Here is a 26,722-nt window from a genome sequence, read left to right on the forward strand (position 1 = left end):
TGTGGCAGAACCTGTCACCAGGGAGCCTTCTGGATGGATGTCCCCTGATAGCCAGATCAGCAGGGCAAAGATAGAGAGAAAGAGCACTTATCACAGAGGGCCTTTGCAGGGCTCCTTTGAGGGACTTCCTTCCTGTCAGCCCTCCTCTGGAGTTACTCTCCAGTTTGCAGATGCAGAAACTGAGGCATAGGTCACCATAAAAGATCTCAATGGAGCTGTCCTTGGTTTTACTTCGGGATGTAGAGTTCCTCACTGTGTGGCACTGAGTTGAGCAAATACTAAAGCACAGGCTGCATCTGGGAGTGCAGGGACAAACAGCATATTCTTCCCCTAGAGAGGACTTTGGGTCTCCCACCTGGAAGGGTCTTAGAGGAGTAACCAGATCATCACAGCTAAGGGCTGAGCTGGGTGCAGGGAGTGCCATAAGCTCACAGAGAGGCTTGTAGTGTGCACTTGGGGTACCGATAGAGAAGCTGAACTCGACAGGCAAAGTGGGCAAAGATGAGTCTGGTGGGACCATTTAGACTTTGGTTGAGGGCAGAGAATGATGAGGATTTTAGGTAAAGGTGGGGGAGGATGCCAGTGGCTTTGCACAAGCCTGTGGCCTCTGTGTTATGGAGACGGACATTGTGGAGGATCAAAGCTGGCCGTGAAGCTGGGGTTGTATCTCAGTGGCAGAGCACATGCTTAGTTCTGGATCAATTCCCAGCATTAAAGAAGACAAATACATAGACTTGCACATGCATATGCACACACACACACACACACACACACAGAGACACACACAGCTGGCAATGAGAGATGATGGACTTGGCTTGGGAGAGATGTGGATTGGAGAGTCCTGATACAAGGTTCGTTTTGGCTCACAGTTTGAGGGTACAGTCCATCGTGGTGGGGAAGCCATGGTGGCAGGACCATATATGTATGGTAGCTGGTCACATCGCATTTGCCACAAGTGGTGAATACTGGCCCATTGATAAATGAAATATGCCCAGAAATACAGAGCTGCTTGGGTTGGATTTAGGACTAGATTTAGGTCACCTTAGGGTGGCAAAGTGATCACCTTTGGTTCAGCTGTCTCTGCCTGTATTGTATGCAGACAACTGGACTCTCACTCAGGTCCCAACTTAGAGTAAACTAAGATTCCTCATGATCTTAAGCGCCACCAGCTACATTTCTGAAAAACGCTTAATTTAAGGAACTCAGTACTGAAATCTTTTCTTGACCTCTCTGCAGGATTTTATGTTTTAGAATAGTAAACATTTGAGGGCACACAGGTCCAGGTTTTTCTGCTCCTGTTTGAACACAGTGGGAAGGAAGAGGCCTGAATCTCTAAAAGCTGAGGCTACCAGAGACTATTGGATATATTGCAGGGTCCACAAGGTTGACATGGCTCATATATGACCCTAAGATCACATTGCCCACATTTCCCATTCACTCTAGAGATCCTTCTTTTCTTTCTTTCTTTCTTTCTTTCTTTCTTTCTTTCTTTCTTTCTTTCTTTCTTTCTTTCTTTCTTTCTTTCTTTCCCTCCCTCCCTCCCTCCCTCCCTCCCAGCTCCCTGTGTATGTATGTAGGTATGTGTGTGTATGTGCGTGTGCGTGTGTGCGTGTGTGTGTGTGGGGGAGGGCTGGAGGACATCCTTGGGTGTTATGTTCAGAATGCTGTCCCCATCCTTTGAAACAGGGTCTTTCATTTGTCCCAAGCTTGCCAATTAGGTTAGACTGGCTTCCCACTGTGCCTCAAGGATCCTCCTCCTGTTTCCCCCTCCCCAGGGCCGGGATTTCAAGCATACACTACCATGCCCAGCAGGATCACTTTTTTTGACTTCATCTCCAAATGCTATCTGAGTTTGGCCATTTTTTATATCCTGAGTTGTTTTCTATGTTCTATGTTGAGTCTTGCTTCTTTTTCATACATTATTGAGCTTTAAGCAGTAAAAGATCATCGTCACCATCACCATCATCAGGTTGAGCAAATAGCATCATCATAAACTCCAAAGGGTGGAGAAGAATGAGAGAACTAAGTCAGTAGCCACCCCTTGGGGCTAATCAGATTGTTTCAGGCATTCAATATGCTCCGTCTGTGTTTGATAATAATTTTATATAGGCATGAGGTAGAGAATTGTTTGTAGTCTGTTTTTCATGTGGTAGTGCTTCTGTCATAAACTTTTCCTATTTTCCTTAAAGCACTTTACAAAGGATCATTTCTGCAGAGTCCATCCTGGTTTGTTATGTTGACAAATTGTATTCAAGACCAGTTGGCAAGTAAGGTTCCCCAGTTTGTGGTTATACCTGAGGGAGCTGCGAGCATCTTCGCATATGACTTTTCTCTTCACGGAAAAATCACTTGAACAAATACTCAGCAGAAGGCTCACTGGGTCCAACAGCACGGTTTTATGACTTTACCCATACTGCCAAATTACTTTCAAATGGGAATGCTTATGCTGCTTCCATTAATAAGAGAATGTGCCCACTTTACCACAACTCCATCAGCACCAGGTATTATTAGCTTTAAAAAGTTGTAATTCAATAGGTGCAACATAATCTCTTGCTAATTTATAATTCTTTGATCCACAGCGAGGCCAGTACTTTTCTCCATCTGCTTGTTTACCAACCCCCTTTGGAAATGCTGACTTTGACGGCTTCCAGAGCCAAGTCCCCTACTTTCCATGTGGACATCTTTGAGTTGAGCCAGTGGCAATAACGCAGCTTTGACTTCAAGTGAAGGAACTTCAACATTGAGCCTTTGTGTGAAATGTTGATTTGTACACTGGCCCGTGAGCTCGAAGGGCAGCACCAAAACAGCTTACTCTGTACCGAGGGTTCTGCATGAGATCACCAACTGGCCCTGGCCTCTGAGACTTTGAACTTAACACTTGCCCCCCCCAATCCACCGTCCGAGCTTTGTCAGATGAGCAAAGCAGGACTTTTTGAAAACCTTTGCGATACACCTCCTTCAACTATTTTTGGGTATCCTACTTTAAAAAAAGAGAGAGAAGAAAAGTCCCATGTCTTCCAGCTAAGTCTTTTTATTTGAGCAGTTGTTTGCGTTTCTAGATCGCTTTCTCTGATTTTTCTCTCACTGCCTCACCCACCACATCCTGTGGGCCTCAGGCTTCTTTAGTTCTGTGTGTCTATGCTTTCTGCCCTCACCTCACTTTTCCAGCCGGAGTCGTTCTGGTGGGGCGGGGGGCGGGTAGATGCCATAAGAAGCCAGGGTAGAATTTGTAGGGGCTTGCTGTCCGACTGGAGCATGCCTAGATGTATAGCAATGCTTGCATTCATCTGAGTGGGGGAGCCAGGCTGGGGAAGTAGAATTTCAGCTTAGTGGGGCTGAGTCTTCCTCTGATGATGTTTCTTTCGGTCCTCTGGAGCATGGCCCTCTGGCTCCTCCCTACAGCATCCTGGTGGTGGGTGCTGTTACTTGCATTCTCCTGAAGCTTCTACCTCTAACCTCCCTGGCATTTTTTATGGCTTTCTTGTGGTCTTAAATCTCTGTATATATTTTTTGAAAGGATTTATACTTGAAAAGATATGAGAAAAGCAAGAGGGACTTAGAGATGGTGGGTAATATAGGGCTTACTGTGAATGCATGACAGTTCCCACACCGGGAACTCAAGTAAAGTCCCTGAGCCTCATTTTACTCTGCCACTGGGGAGGATAAAGTAGCTTCCTTTTAAAACCAGCAATCATGTGATGAACCCCAAGCTAGAAGCTGGGTGGCCCCAATAAGTGATTTCTGTAGGCCTGATCTCTTCTTTGATGAAATGCATGCTTGGCTTCCTTCCTTTCCTGGGCTGATCTGTGGGTTGATAGTTGACCTAGGGTCACTTGAGAGCATTTACATTTGTGAGAACTCATTTTCATATTTTTTCTCTCCTTCCTCTTTGTGTGTGTGTGTGTGTGTGTGTGTGTGTGTGTGTGTGTGTGTGTGTGTATGATGGGATGTCATAAAACTGTTCAGAGGAGGACACAGAATGAAACCCACAAGCAACTTTGGATAGAGCCTTCTAGTCAGTTCTTGTCTACGTTCCTTACTGACTCGCTGTTTTGGCAGAGGCTAACCCTGCAGGAGCCTTGGGCTGTTCCCCTGGCCAGCCCAGCTCAGCTCTGGGCTGTGGGTCTAGGGAAGAGATTCTGTTCTTCAGAAAGTCTGGAGGCAGCACTGGCCATCTGCTGTGAATTAGAGCGTCCACTTAGCATCGCACTTGCTCTGTTCAGTAGGATTTAGGACTGAGGACTTGTGGACTTCCTTTGGGTTGTCATGTGCCTTGCCTAGAGTATGAGAGTCCTCTAGTACCTTAGGCCTTCACCTATGTAGTCAGCTGGTCTGTGGCTCCAGCTTTAGCTTTCCCTGCTCAGGGAGTGTAGATGATTTCCTGACTTGACTTTCTTCAGTCTTCAGTCAAGTGGAGGATGAACATTTGGTTTGAAGCTCATGCTTTGTTAAAGCCCTCAGCCACCTTTGGCAGCTGAAACTGCATGTGGACCTTACACATACAAACAATTGGCTGAAGGAAAGATAACTTTGATTAAACTGAGTTACTATTCTCCTGCTCCCTACCCCTTTTATTTGCATGGAATCTCCAGAAAATGTCCTCTGGATAATGTGTGAACCCTAGGGAGTTTTGTTGTGCCCTTGGAAAGTACAGCAGGAGAAGCCTGCTGTGTGGCCTGGGATTCTATTAACACCAGCCTCTTACTGTGTTCTGTGTCAGGTGCTCCACACAGGTGTCAGGTGCTGTATTCAGTCCTACAAGTGTTTGGGGATACCTGGGTCCTTGCCCTGAGTCCCTGCAAAGGCCCGGCCTCAGAGAAATGCACTTTGTTCCATGTACCTGATGTCACGCAGGAAGGAAGTGGTGAGGCCTCTGGTCCAGCCCAGTACTCAGCAAAGCCCGTCTGCTTAAATTCTGAGTTGTACTGCCTCCCTGTGATGTATATCTCTTTCTACCTAATCTTGATATCCAGGTTTGCCCTGGACTTTGGTTCTTTGAACTGTCATCCCTACCTGCTACCTCTAATGCCCCCAACATTTGGCTGTTGAGGTGCTCCCAGCTCAGGAACATGTAACATGAAGCAAAAGGTAGCAACAGTGTTTTCTGGAATCCCTTGTATGGCTTTCGCCGCTATGACGTCACCTGTTTCACAATTACCTCAGGTAAACATTACCCCTTTCTCAGTGTCCTCATCAACCCCAAGCTCCTCTTCATTTTCTTTTCCCTCAACATCCCATCTGTTTCTCCAGGCATATCCTCCAGGAAGGAGGTCACTCAAATGGTCTGGTGGTCCCTAGTAAGGGTGTCGTCCTCGGTCTATACCTTTTCAGCAGGGAGACTTGATGCCAGGCTGCTTCTGCACCAATATCAGAATGGAGGCTCCTAAGTGCCTCTCGGGGACCTGTGGGCAGCCTAGACACCCAGAGCAACTGTGGACAACCCAAGAAATAGCTTATTTGAGAAATCTTGCACCCATTCTGAAGCTTGGGTTAGCACTTATCACCCATTGCCTTGGTGGCAGGAGCTTGATGGCTTCCTATCACTGTGTTCCCCCATCAGTATATAGATTAATGAGAGCAGGATGCTTATCCTGGAGCACCTTGGGGTCAACAGTTAGAAAACTCAGCAAAGAAATTAGGATCAGAGTGGGATGTCAAGCTGTGACGTGTTCTGTCAAAGGGCAACCCGATGGCAGCACACAAGCTAGAATGCCCCTGAGAATTACCCTGCATTGTGATGAGGGTTGATCAGTGACTAACTATGTGGTCTTGCCTGGAAAAGGTCACTGTGTTCAGCTATGGCTATCTCCAAAGAAGCTGACAGCTGAGTGTCTGGTACATGCACTTTCAGCAACTGTTTGAAATGATGACTGGGTGGGCAAATATCTGCTTTATTCCCCATTATATCCTTAGTACCCAGCACATAACAAGCACTCAGTATTTAGGGGATGGAATTGCCTAAGCTTTATGGAAGCACTGTGGGTAATTCATTCAGGAAGTGTTTACTATTTGGGCAATGATCTACTGAGTTCCTTTTACTTGTCAAGCACTGTGACTACAGCTATGGGGTTTACAATCTAGGGTTTTGAGGTAGGCGGTGGTTCAATCTTGGCTTCCTGGAAGAGGCAGCCTTCACTCTGGGGGTGCGACTTCCTGAACCATGGGCTTCAGGCCAACGCTGGGCGCAGTCTTTCCTTGGCTTTCTAGAAGACAGTTTATAGAGACGAGGGGGAGATGAATGGGTAAGTTATGTGTCTCAGGGAAGGGAATCTCCATCACAGTCCACCTGGCAGTGCACCTGTGCATCATGGGAAACTCCCTGCTAAACTTATATTCACTGTTGTTTGAACCCCAGTAGCCTGGAACTTCCCCAGGGGTCCCATTGGCTTAGTGACTTTCCATCACTTGAGTAATTGGAGAATGGAACTAGATGGAAATAATCTATACACATTTCTTTAGTGAGTCACCAAAAACTACAGCCCCAGGGTATTTGCAACTGCTTAGTTTCTTTTTCCTATATGTAAATGAACTGTCATTACAGTTCAGTAAGTTGAGATTCTATACAATGCACTTGAGATGAGATCAGTAATTTTCATACCTGAAAGAGACCTAGAGATAGCCTAAGCCAACTGCCTCCCTTTGCAAGAAGGGCTTGAAGAGGTGCAGGACCTGTGTTTCTTTGGGAAGTATTTATTGGTACAGTCTGCCCCTTTTTCTAGCTGCTCACTTCTGTCCAGACATATCAGGAAGGAGCTGCTGCCTAGTGTGGGGTGGGTTGTTTTTATCTACACAGGTCACCCAGGTGATCAGAAAGGCTTTTACGGAAAGCAATGGCTTTGATGTTCTGGGTGACAAGCCCAAACATGCTTGGCAGGAAGGGAGGTTTTGGGGTTGGAGAAACGAAACTCTTTACTTTTGGTGGTGACTTCATCACTTAACACCTCTATGATGGGAGAGTGATTGCAAGGGAAAGTTGAATGCAAGTGTTGGTACAAAAAGGAAAGTTTGAGGTGGACAACCAGGAGTTGATGTGGGGCTAATAGCTCAGAGAGACCTCTGGCACCATCGATCTTCCAGGAGCTTTCTTCCTCCCGTACTTACCAGTGAGTGTTGTGCAGCGCCTTGCAAGTGTATTTATGCCGGTTATCTCCTCCATCCCTCAGTGAAGTGGAGCCACTAAACCATGGTGCCTCCCACCTGTGCATCTGACTGAGGGAGCTTGACTTGGAACCCAGGGGTCTCACACAGAAAAATCGCCTTTCTTCATAGGACCACGGTGATCCTTCCTGTCCTTTGGAGGAAGTACTGGCTTTCAGAGTCCATCTTCTAGAACTAGACCACCTCCTGTACCTCCTAGTCTCTCTCCTCGGTATAAACCTGGGGCACTGTTCTTGAGTCTTATGGGCCTTGGTTTCTTAAGCTATAAAATAGGGATGATAACCGTCCCTTTCCCTCTCTTAAAGTTGCTGTCTAGAAGAAAACACTCAATGCTGCCCAAGTTGAACTGTTGAAAGCTGGCTTCTACAAGCTGTGCTGGAGTATTGAGGACATTTGAAGCCACCATATAGTGATCAAGTCTTTAGGCATAATTCATGGCACTATTTTAATCATTTGGAGAACCAGGCATGTTCGACTCATGGCCCATGGACTGTATGCATCCCAGTACACCTATGAATGTGATCCAACACATTTGTCGATGACAGTGTCGTGTCATAATATCAAAAGGTTGGCACCCCTGTAAAATTTAGGTCACCCAGATTCTGAAAACAGAAGGATGCACAATGATTGACAGCTGTGTACCAGGGAAGAAGCATGGTGCAGCATGGGATTGCTCATTACTTCATGCTAAGAATTATCTCATACAGTAACTGAGATAATGTCTTTTCCTCTTTTGTATTTAAATTGAGCAAAATGAAACAATTATTTTGAATAAGTGTCTTTTTGAATAGATTGAATAACAATCTATTTTCTGTTGCTATGACAGAATATTTGAGACTCAGTAATTATAAAGGAAAGAGGTTTATTTAGGCTTATATTTCTGGGTGTTGAGCTGTCCATGATTGGGCCACCTCATCTGATGAGGTCTCCCACTGCCTCATCACATGGCAGAAGTCAGAAAGGCAAGCAGGCGCATGCGTGCACATGGAAGATGCAGGGGCAGCCTCACTTTCAACAATTCACACACTTGGTAACTAATCTAGTGCTGGGAGAGCAAAACTCACTTATTGTGAGAATTAACCCAGTTCACTAAGTCTGCTAGACAGTAGAAACAAGGGAATGACGGCAATTAGATGCCGAGAATAACAGTGTTTGTCCGGCTCCTGCTGTGAGCCAGACACTGTGTTAACTTATGCACACACTGAGGTTTAACTCACATCCAAGAAGGTGGCTGCTCTTTCTGTCCTTGAATACAGGTGGGACCAAGGAGGTTAAGATGACACAGTGACAGGTTCACAGTGACACAGTTGCTAACCGATGAGTGCTGATTTCAACCCTGGAAGCCAGTGACCTGAGACAGTTCCTGTTGCTTTCATGCTCAGCCAAGCTGGATTTCCTAGAATTCAGCTAGGATCGGTGTCAGATTTGGCTGCCTTTCCTGAAGAACCCAGGACTATCTGTATTTGTGATATTTTCTAGGGTGACTACAGGGGACAAACACCTTCCAATGCCATGCCTGTACTGAGGAGCTTCTTAGGAGAGTGGTTCACCGCTGGCCATCCTTGGTTGCTGGAGATGCCCCACTTCGCCATCATGGTCCGTCTGCAGTGGAAGGATGGTGTCTGGATGGTTTCCAGGTCAGAAATCCACCTGTGGTCACTTATTTTCCAGCTGGCTCACTGTTTCCTGCCAAGTGTATAAGACCTGCTGTCCATGGCTGGCTAGTTGTGGCTACCATCTGTGCACCCAGCACAGCCCGAGCAAGTGTCCAGGTGGCCTTCAAGGCCAGCTGCCCCAGATGACGAGGCTGCATTGTCAGCAGCAGAGCTGGTGTGTCTATGATTCAACGGACTGTGTCCAGGTCTCCAACCTTAACAATCGAGATCTGCCTTGCCAGGGTACCACCTATCCTGGACCCTGTGCACCTCCCCTTTCGCTACAGAGAAGATAACGAAGAGTGGAGGACCTGGGCCCTGGAACATACTTAAAATTCCACTGCAGATTCAGGAAGAAGAACCAAGGGGCTGGGATCAGGCTCGTCCTCTGCCTCTTCACCTCCTGAGAGTCTTGGGTGGCCTAGATCTACTTTTTACAGGTACCGAGGCTCCCCAGAAAAGACAGCATAGCCTTGGGTGCCACAGTAAACTTTTGCAATCCTGGGAGAACTAGGGAAATATTGCCAGCATCCTTAGTGGACCCGTGACTTGTTTGGCCAGGTCAAGTGACGGGAAATAGGCTAATGTCCTGTCCTTGGGGACACTGTTAGAATGTTAGAGGGGAGATGGTAAGACAGTTGAGGCAGCTTAGCATGCTGGGTGCTGGGCCTCACTCGCCACCCCTCCTCTCTCTCCTGCTGGGGTTGCCGGATGGATTTCAGATTAGTGCCCTCAAAATGGACAGGTGAGTCCTATCACCTTGTGTGCGTATTTGTATTCCGGCTCATCTCTGTGGGGGCATGTGATCTACAGGTTCTATGGAGGTGAGACTGCGACCTTCCTACTCTGCACCCTGAGATTCCAAGCCCCCAGCACCCCATTCCTACCTCACACTGTACCTGCAGCTCCTGGGAGAAACTTAGAAATTTTAGTTCCTTAGTTTTCACAGAACATTGCTCCTTGTATGTGGTTATAAACATTAATTAAAAGCATTCATCGGTTTGGCTGTCTTGGAAAGAGGTCCTGTTTTGTTTCAACAGGAACTAGTGTGCTGTGTTATTACTGTTTTCTTGACCCTCATTACCAACAGAACAGGGATCCTACTTGCAACACAATGATTCATCCATACTTATGTATTGTTTGGCGTTGGGTGGCCTCCTTCGAGTGCTGCCTCAGTTTGTCCAACCAGCACCATGGGGAGGTGGGTACTGTTGTCACTGATCCCATTTCAAAGATGAGTAAACCAGGTCTTCAGCAGCCGAGGACCCTTGCCTTCAGCGTTAGGAGGCTTACATGTGTTCCTTTGGCCCATGAGCCGATTCGCTGATTCCCTTCCCTTCCCTGAGTACTTATGATCCGGTAGGAAAAGGCAGACCTTTTACGCTTTCATCCTGTCAGGACATGACTAAGCAGTTAAGTCTGAAGTATTGGTTTAAGTGGCACTAATAATAGCTGACATGTCTGAGTGCTTTGACTGCCGTGCTCTAAGACTCATTTTACACCAAGAACACACCTTGGAGACAAGACACGGAGCCTCAAAAAACTGAAGTTCTTGCTGAGGCTCCTAAGAAGACTTGCAAAGTAGTAGTGCTACAGCCCCGTGCACGGTCTGTTCAAAGCCCCTGGACAGCCAGGAAGCTGTGCTGCTGCCCTTTTGGGGTCACAAAGTGTTTGCGTTTTGACAGTAAGGCCAAAAGTGCTTTCCTGGTAATGCCCATGATGCGTGGGTGGCTGCTCGCCGGGTGCAGAGGTGCTGGGGACAGGAGGGCGTCTTTCCGAGTACAGCCCTAGTCAGCAGGACCTTCTCAGGAGGAGGAGGGGACTTCACCTCCAGCTACTAGGAACTGGACTCTGAGCACTGAATGGACTAAACCAGCACTGTGGGGGGAGGTGAGAACTCATTCAGCCTTGCAAAGTTGGTGGACTGCCTTGATGCTAGCACATTAAAGGGGAGAATATGACACCCAGAGAGCTTCAGACAAACAAATTATGGCCTCATTCCACCAGAGGAGAGAGTGGCAATTCATTAGGAGGAATACAAGACATGTGCCCTTGGCTCCCCAGCTGTGTGGTAAGTGCAGTTGTCCAGCTGCTCCTAGAGTCGAGGGCAAATTCCCCATGGAACTTTCCAGTGTCCTTTACTGCTGAATCAGTGCTGACTCAGCCCCTATCTCATTAGTGTCCTGATTGCCAATATCCTGGGTGGTTTGCAGGGAGGTATGAAGGAGGTCTGCAAGGAAGGGGTACCCCAGGGCACATATACAATGCATATGTCATCATTCCTGGAAAGGGAGACAAAGGCATGTCTGAGTCTACCAGGCTGTGCTTTGGGGTGTGGGGGTAGCTTATGGAGTTCCACCCCAGCTCATGGGACCCAGGACTTCCATGCCTCACTCACTACACCTCTCTGCCCTTTTGGCCACATCCAAAAGTGGTCTTAATGGTAATTTAGGATAAGACTCTTTTTAGTGGGTGTTTTGTTTCCTGAGTAATGCCCATGAATCACATACTACTGGATAGTGGTGAGCTTTGATAACACTTAGAGCCAGTTACTCTCATGCAGCTTTCATGGATGGCCCACACCACCTCACTGTGCACAGAATGGGCTGGACGCTAGAAGACAGGTCATTTTCAGAATGAGGATATGTTTCTTATTTCTCAGTGTCTAAAATTCTTAGAATCAGATGAATGAACAAGCTCTCATAGGGCAGGGGAACATGATGGGTAGGGGCATGGTGATCAGGAAGATCAGCTGTGAGCTGGGGTCCTGGCTGCTTGTGTGACTTAGAAAACACAGGATATCAAAGCCAACCTTACAGGAATTAAATGCCTAACACAGGCTTGGCATGTAAGAATTGCTCAATAAAAAACAAAATTAAAATAAAAAATACAAAGGACTGGTGAGATGATCCAGTGGCTAAAGGCATATGCTGACAACCCAGGTTTAATCCACAGAACCATAATGGCAGGAGAGAACCAATTCCTGCATGTTGACTTGTGAGCGCTACCTATATGCCATGGTGCACGGATGGCCAGGCATCGATAGCTGCCAAAGTAAATGAATATGGAAAGAAATAATGGGTCCACAATGTGTTTTCTGGCATTTCTCATTTGGAATATTAAAACTATATAGGCTTGTGTGTTTGTTTCTTTTTTTGACCCAAACTTGATATGTAGCTTTGGCTATCCTTACTATGTGGCCTAGGCCAGCCTCATGTTCCCAGCAATTCTCCTGCATTTGTCTCCCAAGTGTGGGATTACAGGCATGTGTGGCCGGCCACATCTGACTTAGTTTTTCTTTTTCTTCTTCTTTGAAAAAAAATTTTTTTTGTATTTATTTATTTACTTATTTACTTTGTGCATGTATGTATCTGTCTTTCTATATGTGTGGGCAGGTGTGCAGAGATCAGAGATGAGAATCAGTTCTCTTTTTCTCCCATCGGTTCCTGGGGATTGAACTCGGGTTCTCTGGCATGGCAGCAAGTGCCTCTACCTACTGAGCCATCTCATCAACCCTTAGTTTTTGTTTTTCAAATGCGTGAAACATCTCACTACCAAATCCACTCAGTATTGATATTAAGAATTCTCTTTCCTTTTCTTACATATTCTAGTGTCCTGTTACACCTGGGATATATGTGCTTTTAACCCAAAACAAAAGTATGCATCTGTTCAGCCCTCCAGAAGACTTTGAGAACCATCTTTTCCTGAACTCTAGCTGGATTGTTTGAGGAACTGGAAAACTGAGGTACGTGGGGAAGACTTCTCCTGAGACTGTGGAAGCAACATACAGCTTTGGGAATTGATGGCTCTCTGGCTGGACTTGGGGTATGAATCCTGAATACTCCACCTATCTTCCCTGGCATTCCAAAGTGCTTGAGAAGTTGTTTCCCGGGGAACACCCTGACCTCCTCAGCCTTCTTCCTCTCGCCACCCAGCATGCACTCCCTGCTCCTACCTGAGGGAGAACCCGTTGTTTCTTAGGAGGATCGATGGTTGCGCTTTGAGGTGAGGAGATCACACCGGGAGAGGAACAGAAGGTGGGATGGGGTCCTATGATGAGGTACTGAGGCCAGAACACATTCTGGGTACCCAGGCTGTGAGCTCTTCCTTTCTGCCCAGCCTGATCTGTGTTTCCTCCTCTCCCTCCATCATGTGCTTCAGGCACACTAAGTCTGCAGCTTTCCTGGTGAAGGTAGGAAGTGAGGCCCAAGGCCTTCCAGCACACCTGGGCTTTCCTGTTATACCTGTCTCCCCTTGAGAAACTCACTGAGCCTCACCGAGCGTAGGACTCTTCTTGGTAGACTAGGCATCGTGTGGGTTTCTTCCTACCATGGTGCCGTGGGTGTTGAATGAAATATCAGAGATGCAGAGCTTAGCGGGCTGTCTGTTGTGCTACAGGAAATGCCTCAAGAAGAGAAGAGGGTTTTTTTCCTTGATTAATGCCTTAACATTTATCAATGACACCATTTAGGGTGTCTTTTATATGTCAGAACCCTTTGAAGTCTTTGCTGTGCCCTGCTCTCCGTGTTGCCACCAAGCCTGTGTGGGCCATAGCTTATGAATTCTTGGTGTCAAGCAGAACTGATTGCTCCCTGTGCTGGACCACTGTGGGCAGTTTAAGGCAGGGACTGTCACACTGTGGCTTCTGCATTGGGCATAGCTTCTATTCTCCCCCCTGCCGCTCTTCATAATGGAGAACTTGTTTAGAGTGAGCATGATCTGACATCCCATTGCTGGCTTGGTGCCTGGGTCAAAGCCAGGCTGCTCAGTGGGCATGGGGAAATTTGAACCAATGAATGACTAGTGTGGTGCTGGTGAAAGGGGAGGAATTTCCCTAGAATTTAGTTGCTGAAAGTAGGAAGATAGAGCAGTGTAGGAATTCTGGGGTCACAGTCCTCAGTGTGTCCTGAGGCAGTGCTGTCTGTGCTGGAGCCCCCTGGAGCCCACATTAGGACTCATATGTATGGTTCTGTTTGTGCTGATGTCATACCAGGAGTCTTCTGGCCATGCTCTCCCTTCACTGGGACAGCCATACCTTTTCCACCCGTGAGTGGGGCCTCTGTGCTCTGTTCTTGTGGTGGAAGAGCAGTACCAGGACCGTGGAATCAGACACACCTGGATGGCACCCCACTGCCTGTGTGAGCCTGGAAAGTCTTCTACTCTCCTAACCTTTCTCTCAGGGCCCACTGGGGATCAGACCGCCATGAAGATCGCAAACCTTGCCTGGTGGAAATGGCTGTGAATAGGAGCCCTGTTCTTTGGAACTTCTTCCACCCCCTTCCCTAGCTGGCTCTTGACCTTCTCTGTCTTGCTCCCTCTCACTCCAGGTGCAACCTTGGACAGATGACAAGAGGGGCCCTTTCCCTTCTGGCTGGTGCTGTGGTTTGAACATGTCCCCCAAAAGTTCACGTGTTAGAATATCAAGTGCACAGTGTGCAGTGTTGCAAAGTGGGGTAGTGGGTGGTGTTTTGGGTACTAGAGCTGAAACACTCATGAATGCTCACATTTTTAAAGGAATGGGTTACCTATTGTGGCAGTTGAACCCTCTTTCTCCTACTGTATGAACTTCCCTTCCTGTCCTGAGACACTCATCAGAAGCTGCCTAGATATAGTTGCAGTCTTGTACTTTCTAGCCTCTAGAACCATGATACAAAATGAACCTCTTTTATTAATAAAGTACATGCACTCATATATTGTGTTATAACAATGGAAAATAGACAAAGAGAGCTGACTTTTCCTTTTTGAGCCTCCCCTTGCCCTTTGGGTTTCTCCCCATTTTCTCTTCCCCTGGCCACTCTTTTTCTTCTTGTTGTTGTTATTTTAATTAAGTTCATTATTTGAAAATTAGCCTATATTCTTTTTTTGAGAATTTCATACATGAGTACTATGTCTACCTCATATCTACACTCCTCTCTCCTCTTCCTAACTCTTCCTACATCCCTCTACTGCCTCTCAATTCAGTGACCTTTTCTTTAATTATTATTGCTACATGTATGCGTGTGTGTGTGTGTGTGTGTGTGTGTGTGTGTGTGTGTGTGTGTGTACAATCTACTGAGTCTATTTAATGGTCTTGTTTAAGCACCCACATTGTTGAGATGTCTTGGATATAGCTTCCCTGTCATGTCTAGGAGACACTACCTTGCAGCAGGTGTCCCAGTCTTCTGGCTGTGCTTGGTTCTAAGCCTACTACTCCCTCATTGGTCTCCTCCAGCCCTAGTAACAGGGCTTCAGTGGTACCTGCCTTCCTGTCTGTGGACATGAGCCAACACTGGTACATGTGTAAAGATTGTTTCCTGTATTCAGTGATCACAGTAGTAAAAGAACTGCTGGCCTGCTTGGAGCTCTTGAAACAGAAACTCTTTTCAAAATACCTTGTGTTGGCCCATTTCTCTATTACTGTTTCTTGTGGTTTCATACTGAGGTTTTTTCGTGCATTGCATTTGACCTGAAGTATATTTTTAGTTCTAAAGACGGAGTTCAATGAACGTCAAACCAAGAAGGTAAATGCAGAGGAGGGATTCATAAGTCTAGAGGAAAATATGCCTAATTTTATTTCTTCTGATGACATCTGTCCCCAAGCACGCTGACCGCACGCTTTCCTCAGTGGCGCCTGCACTGGGCTCTGCAGAAGTGGGTGTAGCAGCTGAGCGTGCCCCGAAGACAAGAGCAGTTGTGGGTCTCAGTCCAGCTTACCTAGCAGCTGACCACACAGAGGGACATACAGCTCAGCTAGCCCTATGGTGGGAAGTGTTATCAGAGTCAAGGCCAAGCTGTAGAGTCTCCAGGACTCACTGCCTCCCCCTATGGGCTTTGTTCTTATGGCAGAAATAGGACCCACTTCCTGGGTAATCAGCCTCTTCCCTGGGTGGTGCATGTTTGGCGGAAGGCTCTGGGTCTTGTCTCATTGACCTGAGTCTTTGGCATCAATACAAGCTCAAAGGCTATGCTTGGGGAATGTGCTCTTGGGTGGACTGAATTTTAGGATGCTGATTTTGGTCTCGAAAGTGAAGATGATGCCAAGGCTTCCTCCAGGGGCTTCCCTGTCTGCTTTGAGAGATAAAACAAGCAAGCCTTGCCATCTGCTTGGGACTTTACAGTTCATAAAGTTCTTTCCGTTCCGTCTGCTTTCTTTTATTGCACAAGTATTTACTTTTATTACTCTGTATTTACTGAGATTCTGCAGCTTGCCACTGTGCAGGGTGCCTGGGATACGGAGGAAGAGTGGTTGTCCCTACTCTGAGGGAATTCCTATCGTTTTATAATGAAGAAGCTGGAGTTTAGGGGAGATTGCCTGGCCTGAAATCCCATGGCTAGTTGTGATGGCTTTCATATAAGGCTACAGAGATTCCACATCTAGCTCTTGAATCTGATAAGCCCTGCCTGATGCCCAGCCTGTCTCCTGCCTTCTGCGGCAGCTATGTGCCCCCTCTGCTCCCTGCCCCTTCCCCTCCATGCCCCGCCCCCGTGTCACCTCCACTCCCTGCCACCTTCTCTCCCTTCTGCCCCGCCTTCTACCCCCAAGTCTGTTTCTTCTGAGAATGGACATCTTTCTGTCTACAGTGCTTTGGTGGAAAGTGTTCTGATCTTTCAGGACCAGACTTGGGTCTTGCCCACCATGGAGTCTGTTTGATTTCCCCTGAGAGCAAGGCCTCCCCTTCTACTCTGTCCATCAGTACCTTTCCTGGTGACTGATGGCATGTTCTAATTCCCTCCCTTCCTTCCTCTTTGTCTTCATCCAACTTTCTACCATGAGTCAAGTGCTACAGCAGGCTGAGGTGCTAACAGTAGATAAACTATTACCTATCATTAAAGCATACTGGGAGTATTAGGATTCCCTGAAGAAACAGAACTAATGGAAGATGAAGGCAGACACATATCTATGTGTCTATATGGAGAAGAATTGATTTTTTTCATAAAGCATTGACTTGTGTCATAGAGGTTGTGAATTTGAGTGCTTGCTATGAGTATCTGGAAACTAAGGAAGCCACAGGGACAGCTGGAGAGACAGAATTCTGTAAGGCAAAGGGCAGAAGAATGTCTCATTCAGGTTGAGAAGGAATTCAGCCCACTCCACCTTCCCCTTATTCAGCTAGTCAACAGAGTTCTGAGCCTCCGTAAGCTGGATGGTATCCACCCACATTGGTGCAAGCCACGGGATTCACTCAGCCTTCTTCCTGGTAAAAATCTCATCTGGAAACAGTCTCACAGACCCTTCCAGAAATACTCCCGAGTCAGCTCTCTGAGCATCTTGTTGAGTTGACACACTGGGGAGATACACCATATCTGGACATCTGGATCAGCTGAATAACATCCATCTCAGGCCACAGGCTGTAGGGCAGTTACAGTGCTGTGGACCCAAAGCCACCCACTTTCTAATCCCAGCTTCACAGCAAGGAGACTGAGTTGAGTTACTGTGAGCTCTTACCCTCTGCTGACTGTACCCTGGCTTTAATATTTACCCAACACTGAGCCCCAATGATTGTTGCTACTGTTTCTGCCTCACTCAGTTGTATTTGCTGAACACTGATGTGTTCACAGCATCAGACTGCTGGGACTAGAAAGAGAGCTTGGGCTCTGGGTCTTACCTATTGTGACCCATGGGATGATTTGTTTTCAAGATGTGTTCTCCATGTTACAGCAGTTCATGTAGGACTCTGATCACTCCCTCAGTTGTGTCTGTGTTCTATCAGTCACTTATGCCCCAAGTGGAGGAGGAGGAACTGATAGACTTCACGAAGTCCGCAACACAGTATTCGATCCACTCATAAGCTGCTCTGCTCTCCTTGCTGCCATAGTGGCGCTGGTGGGGGTGATTGGTACTAGTAGTGATGGCAATGATGATGAAGATTCTGCTCCTAATAGGGCTCGTATGGTAGTAGTAATAATAGCTCACGTATATTGTTTATGGTGTCCCATAATAGCATATAACATATGTTATCTCAATTACTCTTTAATACTTATGAGTATGATGAAAAGGAAGCTGTTAAGAGGCTGACATGTAGCTCAGTTGGAAGAGTGCTTGATGAGCATGTATGAAGCCCTGAGTTCAATCCCTCGCAACATATAAACTGGATGCAGTGGCTCACGGAGTAATCCCAGCATTGTAGACACAGTAAGACCAAGAGATAAAGGTTAGTCTTCTGATGGAATATATGGCTCACGATGTCAAAGCTATTTGGTTCCCCTGGCTTTTGCAGTTCAGTTTTTAATAGAATACCTTTTATTTTTGATAATTGCATACATGTCAACAATGTATCTCTTTAAAATATTTTATTTATTATTTTTAGTTTTATGTGTATGAGTCTGCATGTATGTAAGTGAACCCATGCCATGCAATACCCATGGAGGTCAGAATAGAGTGTCAAATTCTCCTGGAACTGGAGTTATAGATGACTGTTAGCCTGGATAGTTATGAATGATTGGGTGCTGGGAATCAAACCTGGGTCCTCTGCAAGAGCAGTCAGTGCTCTTAACCACTGAGCCATCTCTCCAGTCCCAACAATGTATCTTGATCATATCTTCCCCAACTTCCCTCCCACTTCCTCCAGGGACTTCCAACACATCTCCATGCCCTCACTTTTTAAAAGCAATTTCAGGCTATTGAGATGACCATTTGATCACCTAATTTAATGCCACACACAGAGGAACCATCATCTCCATGTGCCCCTGACCCCATTGTCCCATGGGAGATGCTGCCTCTTGACAGTAGAGCCTTGCTTGGGACCCTCTTCATTGCTCTCCTGCTCTGTTCTTCTCTGCTTGTGTTCCAGGATTAAAATGAGAACCTGGAACACACCCACTCTCCAGTGCCTTGGAGCCAGGGAAGAGACTTGAGTGCTGTCTCTGCCCTTCCACCTGCCCGTGCTGGAGCTGGGAAGAAGCTTCTTGACTCTTGAGGTTCGTTTCCTCTCCTGCAAAGCAGATCTCCTCAGGGCTAGGTGACATCATTGTCTGTAACCCTGCATGGTACTACGATGCTCCAGAAGTGGCCATGGAGATGGAACATGCGCTGTCATCACCTTCAGATCTTTGAGCTGATTTTCCTCAATTGTAACTGAAGGCAAAGTACTAGGTGCCCACTGGCGTCCCTCCACATTTCACTGTTAACATGTGCAATACATTTTCTAGGCTGGAGAAATTGGTAGGACTTAATGAGAGTGGTGTCAGTTAGTCACTGTGAGGCACGGTCAGAAATAAAAGGAAAAGACCCAGATCTCATAATGGTCCCTTCTGTACTCCTCCTATCTCCATCTCCTCGTGAGCTTAAAAGTGAACCAAAAACACCTCCACTTGCTTTTAGAAAATGAACTTTATTTTTTATAAGAGGTTTAGAAGAATTGTAAATTATCAAGAATTTTAAATTCCCATACCCCAGGTACACCACTGATACCATATTAACTGAAATTTATGTTTTTTAGATTCCTTTAATTTTTACCTAGTTCCCTCCTGTCCCCAGTTCCTGCCTTGGAGCCCCTGTGACATTTAGTCAACATGTCTCCTTAGGCTCCTGATAAATTCCCAGATGCTCTGAACCTTCAGTTGAGGGAGACTGGTCAGTCTTCTGTCAGATGCCTCTCTGTGAGAATTTATCTGATTTTGCTGTCATTTCTCATCAGTAGACTGGAGTTAGGGGTTTGGGAAGGAAAACCACGGAGGTAAATCATCAAATCATATAAACATGACTTTTCACTGATGACGTTAACTTGATCACATGGCAGAGGATGGGTCTGTCTGTGTCCGCTGTGGGGATAGCGGGGCTGCTTGGTGCTTGTCTGTTTTCCTCTTTCCCTGTTGTGGCCTTCAGAGGGAAGCCATTGCACAGTCCATGCTGGAGTGGAGATTCATGCTCCGTCTTCTTCATGGAGAGCAGAGCTACACGAATCATTGGCAGGTTTTCTACATGGGAAGTTTCTCCTTCTCTCTCATCTATTTATTTATGTCAGTGGCATTTATTTTATAATTTAAAATGTATTTGGGGCTACAATCCTCTCTGACTTCACTTTATTGTTCAAGGTTTTCTGCCTTTGGTTATTGGGAGATTTTTTTAGTGACTTCCTGTGTCCCTTGGACATAGCTTCTTGTGTGAGTTTCTCTTTGTTTTTTAGTACTTCTGTGCTTTCTGGCACTATAGAACGTACTGGCCCTGTCTTGTATATTTTCTAAGACTCATTCCTTTCAGCAGAGAGCCCTGATATATGTTAGTGCTGAATGCGAAACCTGGGTGCTGGATATGCTCATAGCTCCCGGGCTGTCATTTTATTTCATCTTGTCAGCTGATATGAAGTACTTGTGTGCATGCTAACACATGTGTTACTATTAGAATTCATCATTTTCTAAGACAAATTAACCATGAGCTCATATTACTGTTCCTAGTCCTAATCCATTACCACATTCCACACACATTTTAGCAGATTTCATGGTTTTGCCCACATTGATTGGCAAGGGAAGCAGTGAATGGGAAGTCAGAAAATCTACATGAGGCAGAGAGAGTCAGGCTGAGGGCATCAGACATCGTCTTATGAGCAATGAAGCTTCGCTGAATAAAATCAAGATGAGTGGGACACGTTTAGTCGTAGTCTCCAAAATGTGTGCTGCCCAGAATGTTTGTCAGCAGGATATGGCACACACTCGCAGGCTTTGCTCATGGCCCTCCTTTGTCCTCCCTCAGCTTTTGGCCTTACTGTCTTCTTGGGTCCTCTCCTGTAGCACCTTCCTTACAGACCCTTCTGCCTCCCTGCCTTATGCCATCAGAAATGGCCCTGCCGTCCCACAGCAGTGGCACACCAGGGAGAGCGATGGAGGAGTTCACATAGAATTCTCCGCTTGGTACCCTTCTTAGCCAGAAGTCTCAAACCCATGACCTACAGGGACTAGGCTATATACCTCTCTACCCTGGCAGCATTGTCTAGTTACAGCTGCTTCTTGTCTGTGTCCCACACTAGCACCGAACTTCACTGTGCCCCCTCACATGATAAACGCCAGAGGAGGGCATCTCAGTTCTGATAATCCTACTCTGCCTCCCATCTGAAGGGGGAGTAATACCTCTGGGTCCCTTCTTAGTCTCTTCCATGTTCAATTCTTAGTTCACTCTTTTTCTGACATTCTAAGACGGTCACCGTGAGAATTCTTCCTTTGTTGAGACCCCTGCTGAGCTTGGACAGTATGTATCTGCTCTTACTGCCTTTGGTCGCTTAAGCTTGAAGGCAGATTCCAGCTGGTCATTTGGAGGTTCAGAGTGATACTACGCTGGCTACCCACCAGTGACCCCCTCAGCTCCCATTCAGCCTGGAACACCAACTCCCTCTGCAGCCCGTGTCAGGAAGCCCTGTTTCCCAGCTGCAGCCCATCATGTTCCAGTCCACAGACCAGGGGCCTCACAAGCAGCCCCCATCTCCACAGCCTGCTATACATGATGGTGAGGCTTCGGGTTTTCCACTACAATCAACAGTCCCCAGGGTAGGCAGATCTCCTCTGTGTGTAAGGGCGTTGAGAGTGTGTCGGGTGGAAACAGCCTTGTCAAAATAGACCAAGGGTTGTGCTGACAGGGGAAATGAGGCAGGCCTGGGGAGAAAACGTAGGCCAGGTGCTTCTTGGGGGGTTTCCTTTTTGAAGAGGCCCTGATGCTTGAGGGCCCCTAGCAAGCAGATTGACATACTTCCTGTGACCCTTCAGACCCACCCAAGGCCCCCACCAGAAGCAAGAACTTTCTGTTCCTGGCTCACTGTTCTCACTTTCGGACGCTCATGGAGCAGGAGCGGCAGGAAGGGTTTGCCCAAGAAATAAAACCAGTCCTCTGTCGTTCCCGACTCTACTGTCGTCTTACTGCTTTGGGCCTGCTCTAACTAAATACTGTATACTCTGTGGTCTCTTAACAACACAAGTTTATTTCCGATGTTGCTGGAGACTGACAGTCCCAGATCCTGTGCCTACAGAGTTGGCTTTGTGGCAAGGGTTCCTGCTTCATAGCTGGCCAGCTGTCTCTGGGGCCCCTGGGGCCCTACTTGCATTCACAAGGGCTCCACTTCTATAACCTTATCACACCCCAAAGTCCCCATTTCCAAGTGCCATAATTTTAGGGGGTCAACATGTGAGTTTTATGGGGACACGAACACTCAGACCGCAGAGGCTGCCCTTGAAATAGCCCTTGACTGAACTTGCCTTCCTGACCAGGTGTGTGAACAATCTTTTTGTCACTCTGAAGATGGCGTTTTATTTTTCTCAGGGTGAAATCTGACCTGTTGCAATTCATGGTACTCCACAGCTATTCTATTCAACACAGTCATATTGATGACCCACTGTGTGCAAAACTTCAGTCGTATTTTTCTGACATGGCTTTATGCCTTAGTCTTTCTTGTTCGGTGGACTGGACTATGCAGATTGACTGCGGTGTGTGCCAGTTCCTAGGATTGCTCAGCAAACTGTTATAAGTTAAATTGCCGAAGTCCCTTGGGATGTATTCTCATAGGTTTAGAAGTAGCAAGTGTGACAGGGAGATGTTGTTAGGACCCTTGGAAAGAACCTGCCCTGCCCTGTGTGGCTGCCAGCAGCTCTGGTACCCCTCAGCTTGCAAGCATCATTCCAGCTGCCTCACATGGCCTCCTCTCCCGTGTCTGTGCCCCTCTTATATGGATCAGCCTCCCAACCTTCCAACCCTGATCGCATCTGCAAAGACCCAGTAAGATCCCACTGGCAGATACTGTAGATACAGCTTACAACAGACAGGAGAAGAAAATGTTAAGTGGCTGCGGTGTACACCTGTCATCCCAGTGCTTGGGTTCAGGAGTTCAAGGCCAGCCTCAGCCACATGGTGAATTTGAGGTTAGTCTGAGCTGCAAGAAACCCTGCCTTCACACCTCTACTTTTTCAGAAGAGGAAGAGAGGAAGAAGAGGAAGTTGTTATTGTGACTTTTACTTTCGCATATTTCTTTTTTATAAACTGTCTTTGGTTTTGTACATTTTATAATGATACGGGGGGGGGATTCACTTGAATAACTCAAAAGCAAATACTTCTACAGATTAGAGGGTTATGAGTGATAAGGACAACACAAAACAGAAAACAAGCCGGCTGTTGTGGGGAGGCTCTGTCTTGGTTTGTGCTGACATTCATAGTGTGGATGATGGCAATATAAAATGTCCTCACAGTTCTGTGCTGGGACATCCAAGGTCAAGGTGCTAGCAGGTTCAATTCTTTGGTGAGGGTCTTTTCTTACCTGTTGGGTCTGCCTTTATGTATCTTTATAGTAGGGATGAGGGCCCAGCTGTGGGAGTACTCAGTGGCTCTTTTAAATTTTCTTAACTTTATTTATTTATATGCATATATATACACTGTATATGTATGGATGTACGTAGGCACAGGTATGGAAGTCAGAGTGCAACTTGCAGCATTTGGTTCTTTCCATCTACCACGTGGGTTCCTAGGATGAAACTCAGGACCTCAGGCTTGAGAACAAGTACCCTTACCTGCTGAAGCATCTCACCAGTCCCATCCAGTGCCTCTTCTTATCCTAGGAGATCAGGGCTCCTCCTAACTTCTACAGCAGCCTCATCACCAATGCAGTCACAAGGGAATGGAATGTTGACATGGGAATTGGGGGAGGGAACACGATTCAGTGTGCACCTCTTGTGAATTGTAATGAAGACTTGCAACCTAGGAAGGTAGCTCTAGGAACTCCTAGTTTTATCCTAGATTTCTAAGCCACTTTCAAAAAATATTCTGTGACTTGAGCAAGTGAGTTGACATCTGTAGATCTTATAATAAGATGATGCCTATAGGAACCTGGTTAGAAAAACTTGGCAGGTTTCGCTCTGCAGGGCTCACTTTATTCAGGCACAACATGGGTCAGAGCTTTGAGGGCCAAAGTCCTGGGTGTCACTGCATAGCATTAGCCTGAGGGCTTCCAGGGTGTCATCTCCTGTTTTTTTCAGCCCTTCTATTTGTGGCATCGTTGAGTGTTGAACTTTGCTTTTATCTTTTTGTACAGGGGGTAATGTCCCAGATGAGTTACTCTGTGTGTAGTCTGTCTCCATGTGTAGTAGGTCTCTGTGTATAGTCTGTCTCTATGTGTAATCTGTCTCCATTTAGTCTGTCTCCATGTGTAGTCAGTCTCTCTGTGTGTTGTCATCTGTGTGTGTAGTCTGTCTCTCTGTGTAGTCTGTTTCCATGTGTAGGCAATCTCTGTGTGTAGTCTGTCTCCATATATAGTCAGTCTTTCTGTGTGTAGTTGGTCTCAGTGTATAGGCAGTCTCTCTGTGTGTTGTCTGTCTGTGTAGTCTGTCTCTGTGTAGTCTATGAGTGTGTAGTCCATCTCTCTGTGAAGTCTGTTTCCATGTGTAGGCGGTCTCTGTGTGTAGTCTATCTCTGTGTAGTCTGTGAGTGTAGTCCGTCTCTGTAGGTGGTGTTGTCTGCAGTTGGTCTTGATGGTGAACACTGTGGATGTTTTGGTTGTATCAGGGCTTTGGTGGTGTCAGCACAGTCTTGATGGTGAACACTGTGGATGTTTTGGTTGTATCAGGGCTTTGGTGGTGTCAGCACAGTCTTGATGGTGAACACTGTGGATGTTTTGGTTGTATCAGGGCTTTGGTGGTGTCAGCACAGTCTTGATGGTGAACACTGTGGATGTTTTGGTTGTATCAGGGCTTTGGTGGTGTCAGCACAGTCTTGATGGTGAACACTGTGGATGTTTTGGTTGTATCAGGGCTTTGGTGGTGTCAGCACAGTCTTGATGGTGAACACTGTGGATGTTTTGGTTGTATCAGGGCTTTGGTGGTGTCAGCACAGTCTTGATGGTGAACACTGTGGATGTTTTGGTTGTATCAGGGCTTTGGTGGTGTCAGCACAGTCTTGATGGTGAACACTGTGGATGTTTTGGTTGTATCAGGGCTTTGGTGGTGTCAGCACAGTCTTGATGGTGAACACTGTGGATGTTTTGGTTGTATCAGGGCTTTGGTGGTGTCAGCACAGTCTTGATGGTGAACACTGTGGATGTTTTGGTTGTATCAGGGCTTTGGTGGTGTCAGCACAGTCTTGATGGTGAACACTGTGGATGTTTTGGTTGTATCAGGGCTTTGGTGGTGTCAGCACAGTCTTGATGGTGAACACTGTGGATGTTTTGGTTGTATCAGGGCTTTGGTGGTGTCAGCACAGTCTTGATGGTGAACACTGTGGATGTTTTGGTTGTATCAGGGCTTTGGTGGTGTCAGCACAGTCTTGATGGTGAACACTGTGGATGTTTTGGTTGTATCAGGGCTTTGGTGGTGTCAGCACAGTCTTGATGGTGAACACTGTGGATGTTTTGGTTGTATCAGGGCTTTGGTGGTGTCAGCACAGTCTTGATGGTGAACACTGTGGATGTTTTGGTTGTATCAGGGCTTTGGTGGTGTCAGCACAGTCTTGATGGTGAACACTGTGGATGTTTTGGTTGTATCAGGGCTTTGGTGGTGTCAGCACAGTCTTGATGGTGAACACTGTGGATGTTTTGGTTGTATCAGGGCTTTGGTGGTGTCAGCACAGTCTTGATGGTGAACACTGTGGATGTTTTGGTTGTATCAGGGCTTTGGTGGTGTCAGCACAGTCTTGATGGTGAACACTGTGGATGTTTTGGTTGTATCAGGGCTTTGGTGGTGTCAGCACAGTCTTGATGGTGAACACTGTGGATGTTTTGGTTGTATCAGGGCTTTGGTGGTGTCAGCACAGTCTTGATGGTGAACACTGTGGATGTTTTGGTTGTATCAGGGCTTTGGTGGTGTCAGCACAGTCTTGATGGTGAACCACTCACCCCCCGCCCCCAGCGTGTTACCAATAACGATAATTGCACTTGCTCACCGTTGCTAAATGCATCTAAAGTGACAGGAAGCGTGAAGGTTGCTCATCATCATTACAGCTAAGACCAGGGGATGGAAATGATGCCAGGTGGAGCTCAGTGTAAGCTCAGGCTCTGGAGTCATCCCAAAATGGCCAACCTTGGCGAGCGCGTCCAGCAATGTGCTTCAGTCTTACCTTCTCTTGCCTGTTCTCTTTGTACCTGTGCTTGTTATCTTCCATTGCTCCACACTGTCAAAACGCAGACCGTCCTTCCATGTCTAAAACCTGGGGTGCTCCCTGGTCACCTGCCTCCTACTACACCTTCTCAGACTGCCCAGGTGCTGACTGCTCATCTGACTTCCTTCTTCCCACTTTATGCCTTCTGACAGAGTGTCTTGAGGGCAGGGGACCTGTGTACTCCCATGCACTCTTGGTGGTGGAGTGGACTCACCTCTGTGCAGGAAGGTTTGGTGAGACCTCTCTGGGTCTAGTGTGTGCATACCACCTTTGGCCTCCAATCCCACTACTAGGTGTTTGTTCTCTGGAGATAGTGAAGGAAGTGTCCGTTGATTTCCATTCTGCAGCATAGCAGAACCTCAAAGATGCTCAGCGTTGCTCTAAAGCAGGAGACGCCTCGTCTTCCTCAGAGCAAAGGTTCAGGCAGCCTGGTCGTTGGGTCTTCATTTCTGTTGCCTCATTAGATGGAGCCTGCCAGCTTTCTCTGCTGTAAATTTTCTATCTTCCCCTGATATTTTATTAGGAGGGTCTTCAGAACTGTAGATTTATTTCTTATCACCTGAACTAATTTTAATACCATTGAGAATCCCTGCCTGAGCCAGTCATCACTATGGTGTTCCACTGTGTTTCTTCTTTCATCATGACGTTGACATCTGTACATTAAAATTATACTAGAAGGCAGAACTTTCTTTTCCATTAAAAATATCAATTATTTATATGAGTATGGTCTTATGAATTCTTGTTATATTGGTCACAGTTCATGAACAAAATTATTTTGTTTCTCAGATTTTCCTAAATTTGGTCATTAGCATGCCCTTAAAGTTGACTTCACTGACCTATATTTTGATATTCCCCACTGTTTTGATTCACC

General features: G+C 46.6%; 1 protein-coding gene across 1 annotated transcript in view; it reads left to right on the plus strand.

The window, feature by feature from the left end:
- LOC108491420 overlaps positions 1-26,722 on the plus strand; it is a 214,815-nt gene that overhangs the window by 121,691 nt on the left and 66,402 nt on the right. Inside the window, exons 5-6 of the mRNA XM_029569557.1 lie at positions 8,638-10,884; positions 12,425-12,818. Coding sequence (XP_029425417.1) covers positions 8,638-8,683 — 46 coding nt within the window. The 3' untranslated portion in view covers positions 8,684-10,884; positions 12,425-12,818. The remainder of the gene's footprint in view (positions 1-8,637; positions 10,885-12,424; positions 12,819-26,722) is intronic.

The sequence above is a fragment of the Nannospalax galili genome, unplaced genomic scaffold (assembly GCF_000622305.1).
Source record: "Nannospalax galili isolate Female #2095 unplaced genomic scaffold, S.galili_v1.0 scaffold380, whole genome shotgun sequence".
Classification (NCBI taxonomy): domain Eukaryota; kingdom Metazoa; phylum Chordata; class Mammalia; order Rodentia; family Spalacidae; genus Nannospalax; species Nannospalax galili.